This window comes from Pristis pectinata, chromosome 1, assembly GCF_009764475.1.
Source record: "Pristis pectinata isolate sPriPec2 chromosome 1, sPriPec2.1.pri, whole genome shotgun sequence".
Lineage (NCBI taxonomy): Eukaryota > Metazoa > Chordata > Chondrichthyes > Rhinopristiformes > Pristidae > Pristis > Pristis pectinata.
In genome coordinates, this window is record NC_067405.1 from 116,711,666 (window position 1) to 116,726,048 (window position 14,383).

The 14,383-nt window shown below is 38.0% G+C and overlaps 1 protein-coding gene across 3 annotated transcripts in view; it reads left to right on the forward strand.

Annotated features, from left to right (window-relative positions):
- sos2 (son of sevenless homolog 2 (Drosophila)) overlaps positions 1 to 14,383 on the forward strand; it is an 86,084-nt gene that overhangs the window by 35,598 nt on the left and 36,103 nt on the right. For all 3 annotated transcript variants that reach the window (XM_052023856.1, XM_052023846.1, XM_052023865.1), the window contains 4 exons: positions 2,535 to 2,699; positions 6,423 to 6,626; positions 9,365 to 9,508; positions 11,204 to 11,314. In XM_052023856.1, the coding sequence (XP_051879816.1) occupies positions 2,535 to 2,699; positions 6,423 to 6,626; positions 9,365 to 9,508; positions 11,204 to 11,314 (624 nt within the window). The remainder of the gene's footprint in view (positions 1 to 2,534; positions 2,700 to 6,422; positions 6,627 to 9,364; positions 9,509 to 11,203; positions 11,315 to 14,383) is intronic.

Sequence of the window (14,383 nt, forward strand, 5' to 3'; positions counted from 1 at the left end):
ATAAATGTGAGAGCAGGGTAAAAATTGGCAGAAAAAGTGATTTTAAAATGTTCTAGTTCTGTATTGGTGCAGGATGCGACACCAATGCAGTCATCAATGTAAGAGTTGGAAGAGTGGTCCCAAATAAGCTAGGAACAAGGATTGTTCCATGTATCCTACAAAAAGACAGGCATAGCTAGGGCTAATGCATGTTTGAATGAGAGTCACTTGCTTCAGAATACCCAGCCTCTGCTGTTACAGCCAAGCTATACATGAGATGGAGTTTCTGGAGTTCCTCTGCACCAACTGCACCACCCCCCCCCCCCCCCCCCCCCCAAAAGATATTGATACTGGTGAAATCTACAATAGTAATGCTGTTGAATATTAAGGGTAGGTGGTTAGACTCTCTCTTGTTGGTGATGGTCATTGCTTAGCTCTTCTGTGGTGCAAATGTTACTTGCCAGTTATCACTCTGGCTGAATGTTGTCAAGGTATGGCTGAAAGCAGGCATGCACTGCTTTTAAGGAGTTGTGACGGGAATTGAACATTATACAGTTTTCAGCAAACATTCCCACTTCTAATCTCGTGATGGAAGGAAGTAATTTGTGAAGCAGCTGAAGGTGGTTGGGCCTTTGACACTGCCCTGAGGAACACCTACAGTGAAGTCCTGGGGCTGGGATGATTGACCTCAACCATTTTACTTTGTACAAGGTATGATTCCAGCCATTGGACTGCTTTCCTCCTTGATGCTCATTAACTTCCATTTTATCAGGGCTCCATGATGTCACACTTGGTCAAATGCTGCCTCGACGTCAAGGGTAGTCACCTTGTCTCTGTAATTCTCAGGTCCTTGGTCCATGTTTGGAGCAAAACTCTGCAGTCTGAAGTTGAGTGGTCCTGGTGAAACCTAAACTAGGCACCTTTCAATGAATCATGGTGATGCTGCTTGATAACACTGTCGATGACTTTCACCATCACTTTGCTGATGCTTAAGCATAGGCACCTTCCATCACTTTGGTGATCTGGGAATTGCATTAAAACGGAATCATTGTAGATGTAATTAAGAGTCTTTGATTTCCATTTCCTTCAAGAGCCTGAGAGAGAAGGATTAAATATTCCTGTTTTCAGTGAAGCCCACATTTCAAGATTTTATATTTTAAAATGTATCTGATAAGATATTTATTTGTTAGTCACATGTACATCGAAACACAGTGAAATGTGTCTTCTTGCATTACTGAGAATGTGCTGGGGCAGGCCACAAGTGTCACCACTCTTCCAGCGCCAACATAGCATGCCCACAGCTCCTAACCCATACGTCTTTGGAATGTAGGAGGAAACCAGAGGAAACCCACATAGACATGGGGAGAACGTACAAACTCCTTACAGAGCGCGGCAGAAATTGAACCTGGGTCGCTGGTGCTGTAATAGTGTTACGTTAAATGATATTGAATGTAAAAAGGCAGCGATGTTGAATATTTGGAAAACATTGCTGTGATTATAATTAGAATATAGCAAATATCTCTGGGCAGACTCTATGGTTCACATGAATTATAGCAGGAATGAAAGGTTAAATGTACAAAGAAACAGTCAAAGAATTGGGCTTTTTCTATAATAAGAGATCAAGGATGAACCTAGTTTAGGTTTTCAAAGCAATTGAAGGGTTTTCATGGGTGTGAAGATCAGTGACAAATTGAATTGGTTTAATCACTCTGTTAACTTTTTTTAAATTCACAGTTCAAAAATCAACTGATTTCTTGAATAGGTAACTGGAGGTAATAAACTTTAAGATCAATACCAGAAGAGTTAAGGGAGGTAATGAAAAGTTAGTTTAGCTGAGGATTGTAAACCGTGAAGAGCAGTATCCATAGTAGCTTGGGGAGAATCGGGAGATGCAAAACATTTCAGAGAGAAGTTCAAAAGCAGAGCAGCCTAAGTGGATTGCTCTTTCAGAGACCTGATGCAACCATGCAAATAATTGTGGGCTGTCACTTAGCCTATCTTTTCTTTCTGTTGGTCTTTTCATTTTTTTGTTTTAGTGGCTAAAGTTTTCTACCAACCTTTTAAGTTGCAATTTTTCTTGCTCAATTTTGTTTTTTTTGCCAAGATCTTGAATTACTACTGATGTGCTCTCTCTTCCCTCCAGCTACTTCAGTTATAATGAATTGGAATTTGTTTTCTGACCAGGAACATTTACAAACTTCTGCACTCAATTTATTGCAGTACTTCCCCTTTTGTAAAGTCAGATAATGACTTTATGTCTCCCATTTACATCTCCAGTCTGACCTTGTTTCTTGTTTTTCCTATTACCACTTGATTTTGCCCTGCATTATCATCCATTTTGTCACTTATTCTCTCCTCCAACCTACCTGTCTTTCCTTTCTTTCCCTTTTCCCCTTTCTCTGCATCTTAAAATGTGTTTAACCTTTTTCCTAATTTGAGATGAATGACCATTGACTTGTCCTTCTGTCTTCACAGGTGTTACCTGACATACAAGTATTTCCTGCAGTTTCTACCTTCATGCTTAAAATTTCTATAGCATTTTGTTTTGTTTGCAGGATGTGCTGGGTTATAAGGCGGATTATCAGATTTCCCTTTATATAGTGGCTGTGCTGGAGTACATTTCAGCTGACATTCTAAAACTTGCTGGAAACTATGTTGGGAATATTCGACATTATGAAATTTCACAGCAGGACATTAAAGTGTCAATGTGTGCAGATAAGGTGAGCATTAATTCACTATCTCAGTATTGTAAGTTAAAACAAACATTTTAGTAATTAGTAGTATTGCTGAAGAGCAATAGTGTACATAGTTTTATCTATATTTCTCAACTCATTTCATTTTTTTTACTATTACTCTTGTTTTTGTAAAATTATAAGATAAGATATCTTTGAGTCACATGTACATCGAAACACACAGTGAAATGTATCTTTTGTGTAGAGTGTTCTGGGGGCAGCCTGCAGGTGTTGCCACGCTTCTGGTGCCAACCCTAACATGCCCACAATTTCCTAACCTGCACGTCTTTTGGAATGTGGGAGGAAACCGGAGCACCTGGAGGAAACCCACGCAGACACTGGGAGAACGTATAAACTCCTTACAGACAGTGGCCGGAATTGAACCCGGGTCACTGGCGCTGTAAAGCGTTACGCTAACCACTACACACTTTTTTTTTCCATTGCTGAACTTTACTTTCATCTTTTGTTATCGAGTTGATAGATTATCTATTGATTAATTTACTTGTTGAATTTGCTGTGTATAATTACCCAATTATGTAGGTGTACATATACTCTCACTCTTGCATGTAAAGTGATAGTTTGGGTGTTGATCCTAATTTGAACCTCAGGCTGCAGATGTAGAGGGGCAGGACCACTGAGAGGACTTCTTGCAGGCATTTTCATTATGTCAAAGTTATGAGTAAATTTCTGTTGTTAAACCTTGTTTTATAAGCTTTGGGTTTTGAGTTTAAAGTGCTGATTTTTAAAAACTGCATTACAATGAGGGGCCCAAAAAAACAATTGATGGAGAAAACATTGGTTAAAAGTAGTCTTTGACCATTTAACTCTGGAATATTTTGTGATTGATAGAGTTTAAAAAAAGATTTTGACCACATTTAGACAAAGCAAAGATTTTTTTTTCAGAAACTTTAGTTACTTGTTGACAAATACTAATTCCTTATTTGCAGACATGTTAAGTCACAGAAAATCCTCTTGGGGTCGATAGTGATGCATTGACCCAGACAATCGGGAGCATCTGCATGCGGTAATGCAGTAATTGGTTGTTTTTAATAAGTAGGATTGGGAAGGTAATAAAAGAAGCAGGTTACTTTCGGAGGAGAAAATAATGTGCTTGAAAATGTTAGAATTGTAGCAGTTTTCTTAGCAATGGGCCAGATTTTGTGGCAGAATGCCAGATGAGATAAGAATTCTGTTGTGAACATGGAAATCCAGAACCTGCTAGCTGTGCTTTGCCAGAATTTTTCAGATTGTGTTTTGAATTCGAACACGTCAGAGCAGTAATTCTCCAGCGTTTGTACTGGGAAAGAACCTGCAGCAAGAACAGTCTTCATTCTGTTGAGTGGAGAGGAACTGCTGCAAGAAAGCACAATAACTAATAAATAACTGGTATCTGTCTTATTAAAATTAACTGAGTTTGGACAATATTAACTGTTGATAAATGTTCTTAATTTTTGGAAGCTTTTTTTTACAACACGACATTTTAACTGGATTTTGTAGTTTTTTGAATGTTTGTGAATATCAAATACATTAAGGAACATTCCTTTGCAGCATTGAATTTTCCAACTTCAGGTAACCCACACCCTGTGCTCCTTACTCTCTCCTTCTGGCCCCCCTCCCACTCCTGGTTCCATCTGCCTATCCCCCGCACACTATACCTAGTTCTCCTATCCCTTTCCCCACTTGGTTCCATCTGCCCATCATCCCTCCCTAATCTAGTTCCACTTATCACCTTCCTTACTTATCAGATTGCAGCATCTGTAGCCTTTTGTTTCCACTTATCACTTTCTTGCCTCTGTATCTACCTCCAACCCCCGCCCACCATTCCATGTGGCTTCATCTGCCCCCTTTTTTTGTTATCTGTCTCCACCTATCACCCACCAGCCACTGTCTTCTAACTCCACCCATTCCCCACCTGGTTCCCTCCTCACCTGGTTCTACCCATTGCCTGTCAGCCCCTGTTACACCCCTTCCACTCTTCTCTTTTATACTGGCTATCTCCCCTCTACACTCTCAGTCCTGATGCAGGGTCTCAACCTGATGTGTTAACTATCCCTTTGCCTCCATGGATGCTGCTTGACTCACTGAGTTTGTTTTTGCGGTTTATTTTTTTGCTCCAGATTCTAGCATCTGCAGTCTCCAAAAACATTCCTTATTTTATGATTGATTTTTGACAGTTGGCTAAGCCATGGAGCATTTTCAGACATTGTGCAGGGCCTTGACATTGGGGTTCAGGTTCACTTGGGAGACCAGGACAGATCTGAAGAAGGAAAATTTATAATTGGCAAGTAGGTCAGCAGTTGGCAAGACTTGCTTACTGCTGGCAGGAAATTCAGGTCAATAAAATACAGATAAGAAAGACCTACATGATGTAAAGAGTTGAATTCAGATGGACTAGTAGCAGCAAAGGAACAGGACATAACTGAAATGTATCTTAACTGCCATTCCCTTCTTGGAGAAAGACAGGATCAGCTCATCATTAAAGAGGATTTAAAATGATATTGCAGTTATTTCCAGAGCCAGTAAAATTGTGGAGCATTTTATTGCCCCACTATGTATGCTCAATGGTGAGTGCAGGAGGCTTACTTCAGACCTCTGAGGAAAGTTTAGACTTGCCTAGTAAATTAACCCTAGTGATAACTTGCATTCTGCAACATGTTGATCCCTTGCAATGAGGCCCTAGTTCAGGGCTTTTAATAATGTGATGGGATCAAATCTCAGCTACAGAGCAAAACTCCCAACAGCCAAGTACGTCACAACCCCATACTTGGCCTGCAGTCAAAGCTGTCAAAACTTCTTCATGTGGAGTCCAGCAGTTGAGGACATTTGGATATTTCAAAAACAGGAACTGCTGACTGTTCGTTATTGAATTGAACAGCAATCCCTGTAGCTGTAACACTGAAAACAAGTTAATTTGGCTAATTGGTTACTGTTTATCTTTTATCTTACGGAAAGGTGAAAGCAACAGTTATCCCTATACTTTATATTTCTTGATCTCAACATTTCATTGAGAATATTTTCAGAAATTTTTCAATTCATATTCATTTTTATCTGAGTTGGTTTAATGTAGGGCAAGTTGGATGGGCTGAATTTTCCATGAATATTTTGTATTCCTTTTACCCTATCTCTACCGTGTTATTGATCAAAAAGCTTTGATCTTCCTATGAAAGTTCCCCCTTCTCCCCCCCCCCCCCCCACTATATACCCACCCAATTTAATTTACTAACTAGCTTTTAATTCCATCTGTAACTTGACTTTCATTAAAAGCCTCCCCTGTGGACTTTGGTACATTTTCTGAATATTTGGGTGCCTTGTATCACCAGTCAGATTTCATTGTTGCCTTTCCAAAAACTTGTATTTGATTAATGAATCCAGGAAGGCTCCATGAAATCTCAATGCACTGCAGGTGAATGTTGACTCCATTTCCACACTACAGCTATAAGATTTCTGAATTAATGCAGGTTTATGGCGATGAGCATTACTATTAGATTTGCTGCCATCCTGTCTTTTGGTAGACTGGGTGTTTTTGTATCTTTTTTTTTTAACATGTCTCTAATTCTCATAATTTAAGATTTCTAGTGAAACTCTCCTGGAGAGTTTAGATGCAATTCTTTGGGTAAAATTTTAACTTTGTCTTTTTTTTGAAATAAAGGTTAATACAGTTTTTCTCACAGTAAATCTATAGCTCAGTGTTGGGCTCAATTTTCTTTCCAGGTCCTTATGGACATGTTTGACCAAGATGATATTGGTCTATCTTCATTGGGAGATGATGGATCAAATGTGACCGATGAACAGAATTACTATGACTTGGTGAAAGCTGAAATTGCAGAGGAAAGGCAGTATCTGCGTGAATTGAACCTGATTATAAAAGTCTTTAGAGAGCCTTTTGCATCCAACAGCAAGCTGTTTACTGCTCGTGTAAGTTGTTAATTGTTGATATCATTATCAAGATCATTAGTTTGAAATAGTACGTTAGCCTTATTTTAAACTTGGAATATGTTTCAATGGTTCCTTATGAACCAAGAATGTGTTGAACTGTCTAATATTTTTGTATGTTTATTTTCATGTGAAATAGTTCAGTTCATGCCATTCTTTCTTAATTTGTGCTTCAGATAAGCTGAGTACAAATTTAACAGTAGAGTATTTTTATTAACTGTGATACAAGGGCAAGCTTACTGTACTACTTTATTTGACCTAATAAACTGGCTAAACCCAATGAGGCACTGTCAAAAGTTCTTCATCTTTTAGAAATGTCCAGTATTATTTTAAATTGATGTGGAAGAGTGGGGAATTTGAGGAAAGGGATGCTGTCCACCTAGTTATTCCTACACCTCACTGAAAGAACCATCAACTAATTCGCATATATTCTTTGAAAATAAAAAATGACTTGCAAAATATATTTGCCCATTTCCCTTTTTTAAAAAAAGAACAAGGATTTTGCTTTCACTACTGTGTCATTCGTACAATCCATGTCCTAGCAAAAATAAAACAGAAAATAAAAACAATTCATGAATTTTATTCTAAGTTACTGATGCCAGAAATAATTATTACTGACTTGTACCTCTCAATTTTAGTTTCCTCTAAGCTTAATTAAAGCCTATTATTCTTTATATTACAATTTGTCTAACGTGCCCTTGTATAGGTTTGAGATTACTTCTGCACCTTTTTGTGCTTCAGTTTAAAAACAAAGTTTTTTCTTCCAACTGATTTCCCTCTCAACTTTTAAGATTTGTGTATCTAAACTACATCCACTTGCTCTGCTCGTTTTATTTTACCAGTCAGTGTTGGCTGTCTTCTTTCTCCCTTAATGTTTCAATCAGATTTTTGCATTAATCTTACCAATTGCATTAACAAGTGGATTTTGAAAATCCTTGGACTCAAGTCTCTACTTGTTAGTACTCCCCATTATTTTGTTGATGAATTCTATTAAATCTGCTTTGTAACTATTAGTGTTCATGTCTTTCTTGTGATGCCTTTATTCTTGCTATGGCATCTAGGAATTTGTACATTTGTGGTTGTTGAATGTCATGTCTATGATTAGTCAGTTAATACAGTCTTCCTTCCTGAGCAGAGGTGTTACACTGGTATCTCCTTAGTTCTTAGGCATAACTTCTGTTCTAATGATTTTAGAAATATTTTGGTCATAGTCTCAGCTATTTCCTCTTAGACTTCCTTCAGCATTCTAGGATATAAGCCATCAAGGCCTCATCTTTTTTTCCACTGGAATTCCACCAACTTTTGTAGTAATAGTTCCTTGTCTACAGCAATTGCTGCACCACATCTGCTTGCGTAAATTCTGAGCTAGTTTTTCTCCTCCCTTCTGGATTTGCTTTAAACATTGCTCCAAATCACCTTTATTTATCTATTGATTTATTTATTTTTAATGTTGCTCAGCTGCTTTGATGGCTATAGTTTGTTCTTTATTAACAATTAAAATAATCACACGCTTATGCTGAAAACCTCTTAAAACATTATTAAATCTGAATATCTAATTAGGTGACATTAGAGAAATCAAGATTGTAAATGGGATGAAATGAATTAAAATGTAATTGGAGAAATAGTTCTCTTGTACATTCTCAGAAGAGCAAAGCTTTTAATGAATATGTTCTGTTGATATTTGAAGAGGGAAATTGTGTAATAGCCAGATATGTTTTTGTACAAACTAAATTAGGCAGTGGCTCTTACAAAGCTAGCTCTTCCTTGCAAACTTTGTATCTGTTTTCGTGGCATTTTGGTAGTTAACATAAATTACAAAAAAAAGTGCTTTATTCCCAGCAAAAATGCTTGAGTTGGAATTGTTGGATTTCTCTGAACTTTAATGACTTAATCTATATGGGCTGCAGTAAAACAGCATTAAAAAAATTCTTGTTTTAAAAATAAATCACCATGCAAGAAGTATCCACATGATCAAATTATGGACCAACTAACCTTTTGAAAGGAAATTAGACAAAGTAGGTCACACTTAAAACTGTTGGGTATTGAAATAGTTCTGCAAAAAACTCTGCCTAGTACCCATGATTGTCAGAGACTATCTAAAAAGTAAATTAGATTTATAAAGCAAGGAAAAATAGTTATACTGAAGGAACCAATGTTAAGTGAGTTGGTTAATTTAAATATTTGCGATCTTTTGTATCATTTAAGTGTTTCTGAAATGATTAAGTCAATGCACTTGCAATTAAAAAAACTTACAAATATATCTACCGTGCCCTGAAAGAATACAGTTTTTGAGTTGTACCATTATTGGGAGAAATTACTTTGAAAATTTATATCAGAATCCAAAAGTGGGTAAGCCAATACCAACAGTAGAATTCTGAAGACTACAAGGCAATATGTTGTGAAATGCATTTCAGTGCCTTTTGATTTCCTGCACAGAAGATTTATGATCTGTGTTATGAGAGTAGTTTCTGAGTATCAATTATATGCCTTTCCACTGGGATAAAGAAAAATCGAAGGACATGCTATTTGTAGCCATTATTCAATACTTTCCAGTGACTGATTGGAATTATGACTGGGTTGAGAACTGGGAAGGAAGAACATGTGATTAATCACACTTTTTATTATCTCACAAGCAACCTGTGATATGTTGTGTTGAAGTCTACTAGTCCCAAAGGTTAAATGTGCAAGGAATATTAAGTCTGTGCATTGTTTTCTAATAGGACATTGATGTGATCTTCAGTAACATCTTGGATATTCATGAACTGACTGTGAAGCTGTTGGGTTTAATGGAAGATACTGTTGAGATGACAGATGAAAGCAGCCCTCACCCATTAGTTGGAAGCTGCTTTGAAGATCTGGCAGAGGTACAGCATGATGGTGATTTGTATGTGGTCAAAGACGGTGTTCGACTGTAAGGTCCTCAACAGAAAAGTGAAGCTTTTTATGATTTTGAATACATCTTAATTATTCCCCTGCTTGTACATTGGTAATCATCCACCATGTGCACACAAGGTGTGCGTTCCCCCTCCCTTGTATTTCTTAAATTGAAAATCTCTGTTCCCATTCTCCTGACCTCCTCATCCATATTGAATAACGAATTCACTCTTCATCTTTTGGATGTTTCAACCTGGCTAGTATCCAGACTAGTTAATAATCTGTGCCTTTTTTAAACAAAAATGATATTGCTGCATTGTGAATCATTGCAGGAGTGAATTAAGATTTTGTTACTCTGAGGCATATAATGTTTTATAGTGGATCAATAATTCTAAAGTAGAAATTTTATATGGTATACATTTTACAGTTAACATTTACATGTTGATTTATTTCCGTGTGGTATATGTTCATTAATTTGGAATCCTGAACTGAATGTCGCGGTCAGCTGATAACCATTTCATTAATTACTAAAACCCTGGCATATATAGCTTCTTATTACCCCATTTGTTAAAAGGACATGCAACCTCTTTTTGGGGGTGTGAATGTCTAAGACATGGAGTTCTTACCATGCTACAGTCCAGCACTGCAGGGAAGCTTAGTTTGAAGTCAAAGGGCCAGAAGTAACAGCTGAAACTTTAATTGCAAGTCTTTGTAAAAATTATTTGCAAGTGCTAAAATGTGAATTGTTTCATGTTTACTTTGTAAACAAAATGAAGGGGGCAGAGCATTACTTTTTAAGTTATGGGTTTTGGTGTTAGGAAAGAAAGGAATTGTGACTTGTAACATATTGATGGCCTACCAATTGAACTATAAGATAGAGGGTGTTCTAAGATATGTTTTACTGACTCCTGAGCAAATGTATTTTTCTTTAATTAATGGGTGACCTGGATTGGGAGACTAAGCTCTAAGTGACATTTAAATGGAGAGCAATTTATAAGATTCATTTGAGACTCTTTTCTGAGTTAATATATTATTGAACCAATGTCTGCTTCTTTCTACCCTGAGCTGTCTTTTCACGTGATAGAAAAGTTTACAATTGTGACTAAACTGCTTTGAAAAGAAAATTCCTGATTAACAGCACTTTAAGTGAACAAGTATCTTAATTTATTTGGGTCAAATTTATTAAATTATGAACATTCTATCTGTAGAAAGAACACAGAGAAAGGAATCCAGATTGGATTGTGGGTTTATGCGCATGAAAAAGCACACAGAATATTTATACACATCAAAAGAGCTTAGGGCTGACGTGAACTTTAAAATCTTAACCTTTCTGGAAAATGCCCTATAATTTGATGCACTGTTAAGGGTCAAGATGTGGCTGGCAGTCAGGCATTTTCTATGAACATTGGAGCTAGTCTATTCAAAAGGGCATGATTCTTTTTACCGAATTCTATGGAGGGATATGAGAGAGGTTACATCACTGGCATTTTACTATCTTGCAGTTGGCCCAATGAACTTCCATAGGTTTATCAGATTTTGAGGAGTTGCATTGTCAAGATATGAACAGAATGTTATTGGTAACGAAAAGCATATTTACTGCACCCTACTTATAACTAAATAGGTAGCATTTAAACAAAATCATGAAGTAAAAATGGAAAAAGTTAAACTTTTTCTTTTTCACACAGGAGCAAGTATTTGACCCATATGAAGTGTGTGCACAAGATATTCTTTCACCACAGTTTCATGAGTACTTCAATAATTTGATGTCCAGGTCACCTGTAGCCTTTTACTTTCAGGTAAGTTTTTTTTTGCTTTTGTTCAGCTATAATGTACACCTGTTTTCTGTTCTGCAATGGGAACTGATGTGAGAATTCCCAGATAGAAGGATTGATTAAAATTAAAAGTAACAGCTAAATTGAAATAATTAGAAAACTTAGAGGTTCTAATGGAAGAGATCCACATGTGCACAAACTGGCCAAATGAAATATTCATGCAGAGATTTACTGCTGAAGTTTTTTTTTAATTTTTAAAAAATTTTTATTTACAGCGAGGTAACAGGCCCTTAAGGCCCAACAAGTCCGCGTCGCCCATTTTAAACTCAAATTAACCTACCCGTACATCTTTAGAATGTGGGAGGAAACCGGAGCACCCGGAGGAAACCCACGCAGACACAGGAGAACATACAAACTCCTTACAGACAGCTGTAATAGTGTTGCGCTAACCGCCATGCTACCTGACTGAGGCTGTCTGTGTGGAGTTTGGACGTTTTCCTTGTGACCGCATGGGTTTCCTCCGGGTGCTCTGGTTTCCTCCCACATCTCAAAGAATGCAGTTGGTGTCAAGACTAATTGTAATGTCAAACAGGAAGCATGTTTGAAATTCTTTCATCCTCATGATCTTGCTTTTCAGTGCCTTTTTTAATAATTACCTTCTGCTTTCATTTGCTTTTGCATAATTGCTGATTTTGAGAGTAGGCATGAGCTTTGTTCTGATTTGGCTATGTATGCATGTGTGCAATGAAAACAGAATTATGGAAATATTCATAGGTCAGGCTGTGTCTGTGGAGAGAGGAATAGAGTTAATGTTTCAGGTCGATGACCTTCCATCGGAACAGTTACCAGAAAGGTTAATGATCTGAAACATCAACTCTGCTTATCTCACCACGTATGCTGCCTGAGCTGTTGAGTGTTTACTGTCTTTTCTGTTTTCACTTCAGATTCCCAGAATCTGCAGTATTTTTGTTAGACGTGTGTGTTGATTTTAAAGTCCCTTTTGAGGTTTGAGAACTTTACAATTCATTACAGTTTGTGCCTTTTAAATAAAGTCAGCAGGCCTTAAAAACTGCCTCTATAATTTCAAGTTTAAATCCAGGATTATTTTAGATTTTTAAATAACCTCTGGTTTGCTACCTGAGCCACATGCAAATTGGCACAGGGTCAATAAGATCAGAGAGTTAAATGCGTGGCTCAAAGATTGGTGTCAGAGAAGTGGGTTTGAATCTGTGGGACATTGGAACCAGTACTGGGGAAGGAGGGAGCTGTTCTGATGGGACGGGCTCCACCTAAACCATGCTGGGACCAGGGTCCTGGCGAATCGCATAACTAGGGCTGTGGGTAGGGCTTTGAAATAAAAGGTAGTGGGGGTGGGTTCAACAGATTGGAAAAGTATGGATAAAGTAAAAGGGAAAGAGAGTGCAGGAGAGGTTACTGAAGTCTCCAGAATAAAGAATAAGACAAAGTTTAGAAAGGGATAAGAATGTAATTTCAGGCAACATGGAGACAAATTTGAGAAGAAGGGTGGTGAATACAGGACAGAAGGTGTTATGTTTGGATGCAAGCAGTATACGAAATGAGGTAGATGATCTTATAGTGCAGTTAGAAATTGGCAGGTATGACGTTGTGGGAATCTGAGTTGTGGCTGAAAGAAGATCACAGCTGGGAGCTCAACATCCAAGGATATACATCCTATCGAAAAGACAGGCAGGTGAGCAGAGGGGGTGGGGTGGCTCTGTTGGTTTTTAAAAAAAAGAAATCAAATCGTCAGCAAGAAATGACATTGGATCAGAAGATGTAGAATCCTTGTGGGTAGAGTTAAGAAACTGAAAGGGTAAAAACTCCCTCATGGGAGTTTGTATACAAGCCTCCGAATAGTAGCCAGGATGTGGGGTACAAATTACAACAGGAAATGGAAAAGGCATGTAAAAATAAAAGCATTGTTATGGTGGTCATGGGGGATTTCAATATGCAGGTAGACTGGGAAAATCGGGTTGGCACTGGATCCCAAGAGAAGGAATTTGTCCAATGCCTACGAGGTGGCTTTTTAGAACAGCTTGTTGTTTAGCCCACTAGGGAAAAGGTAGTTATGGATTTGGTGATGTGCAATGAACCAGATTTCGTTAGGGAGCTTAGGGTAAAGGAAACCTTAGGAGGCAATGATCATAATATGATGGAATTCACCCTGCAGTTTGAGAGGGAGAAGCTAAAATCTGATGTATCGGTATTACAGTTGAGTTAAGGAAACTACAGAGGCTTGACAGAGGAGCTGGCCAAAGTTAATTGGAGGGGGACCCTAGCAGGCATGATGGTAGAGCAGCAATGGCAGGAGTTTCTGGGAGTAATTCGGAAGATGCAGGATCAGTTCATCCCGAAGAAGCAGCAGTATTCTGAAGAGGTGATGAGGCAACAGTGGCTGACAAGGGAAGTCAAAGACAGCATAAAAGCAAAAGAGGAGGCATACAATATTACAGAAATTAGTGGGAAGCTAGAGGATTGGGAAGCTTTTAAAACCAGCAGAAGGCAACTCAAAAAGCAATAAGGGGAGAAAAGATGAAATATGAAGGTAAGCTAGCCAATAATATAAAAGAAGATACCATAAGTTTTTTCAAATATAAAGAGTAGAAGAGGCAAGAGTGGACATTAGACCGCTGGAAAATGACACTGGAGAGATGGTAACGGGGAACAAAGAAATGGCGGATGAACTGAATAAGTATTTTGCATCAGTCTTCACTGTAGAAGACACCAGCAACGTGCCAGAAATTCAAGAGATTCAGGGGGCAGAAGTGAGTGTAGTTGCTATTACTAAGGAGAAGGTGCTTGGGGAAACTGAAATGTCTGAAGGTAGATAAGTCATCTGGACTGGATGGACTATACCCTAGGGTTCTGAAAGAGGTAGCTGAAGAGATTGTGGAGGCTTTAGTAGTGATCATTCAAGAATCATTAGATTCAGGAATGGTTCCAGAGGACTAGGAAAATCGCAGATGTCGCTCTTCTTTAAGAAGGGAGGGAGGCGAAAGACAGGAAATTATAGGCCAGTTAGCCTGACTTCAGTGGTTGGTGAGATGTTGGAGTCCATTATTAAGGATGAGG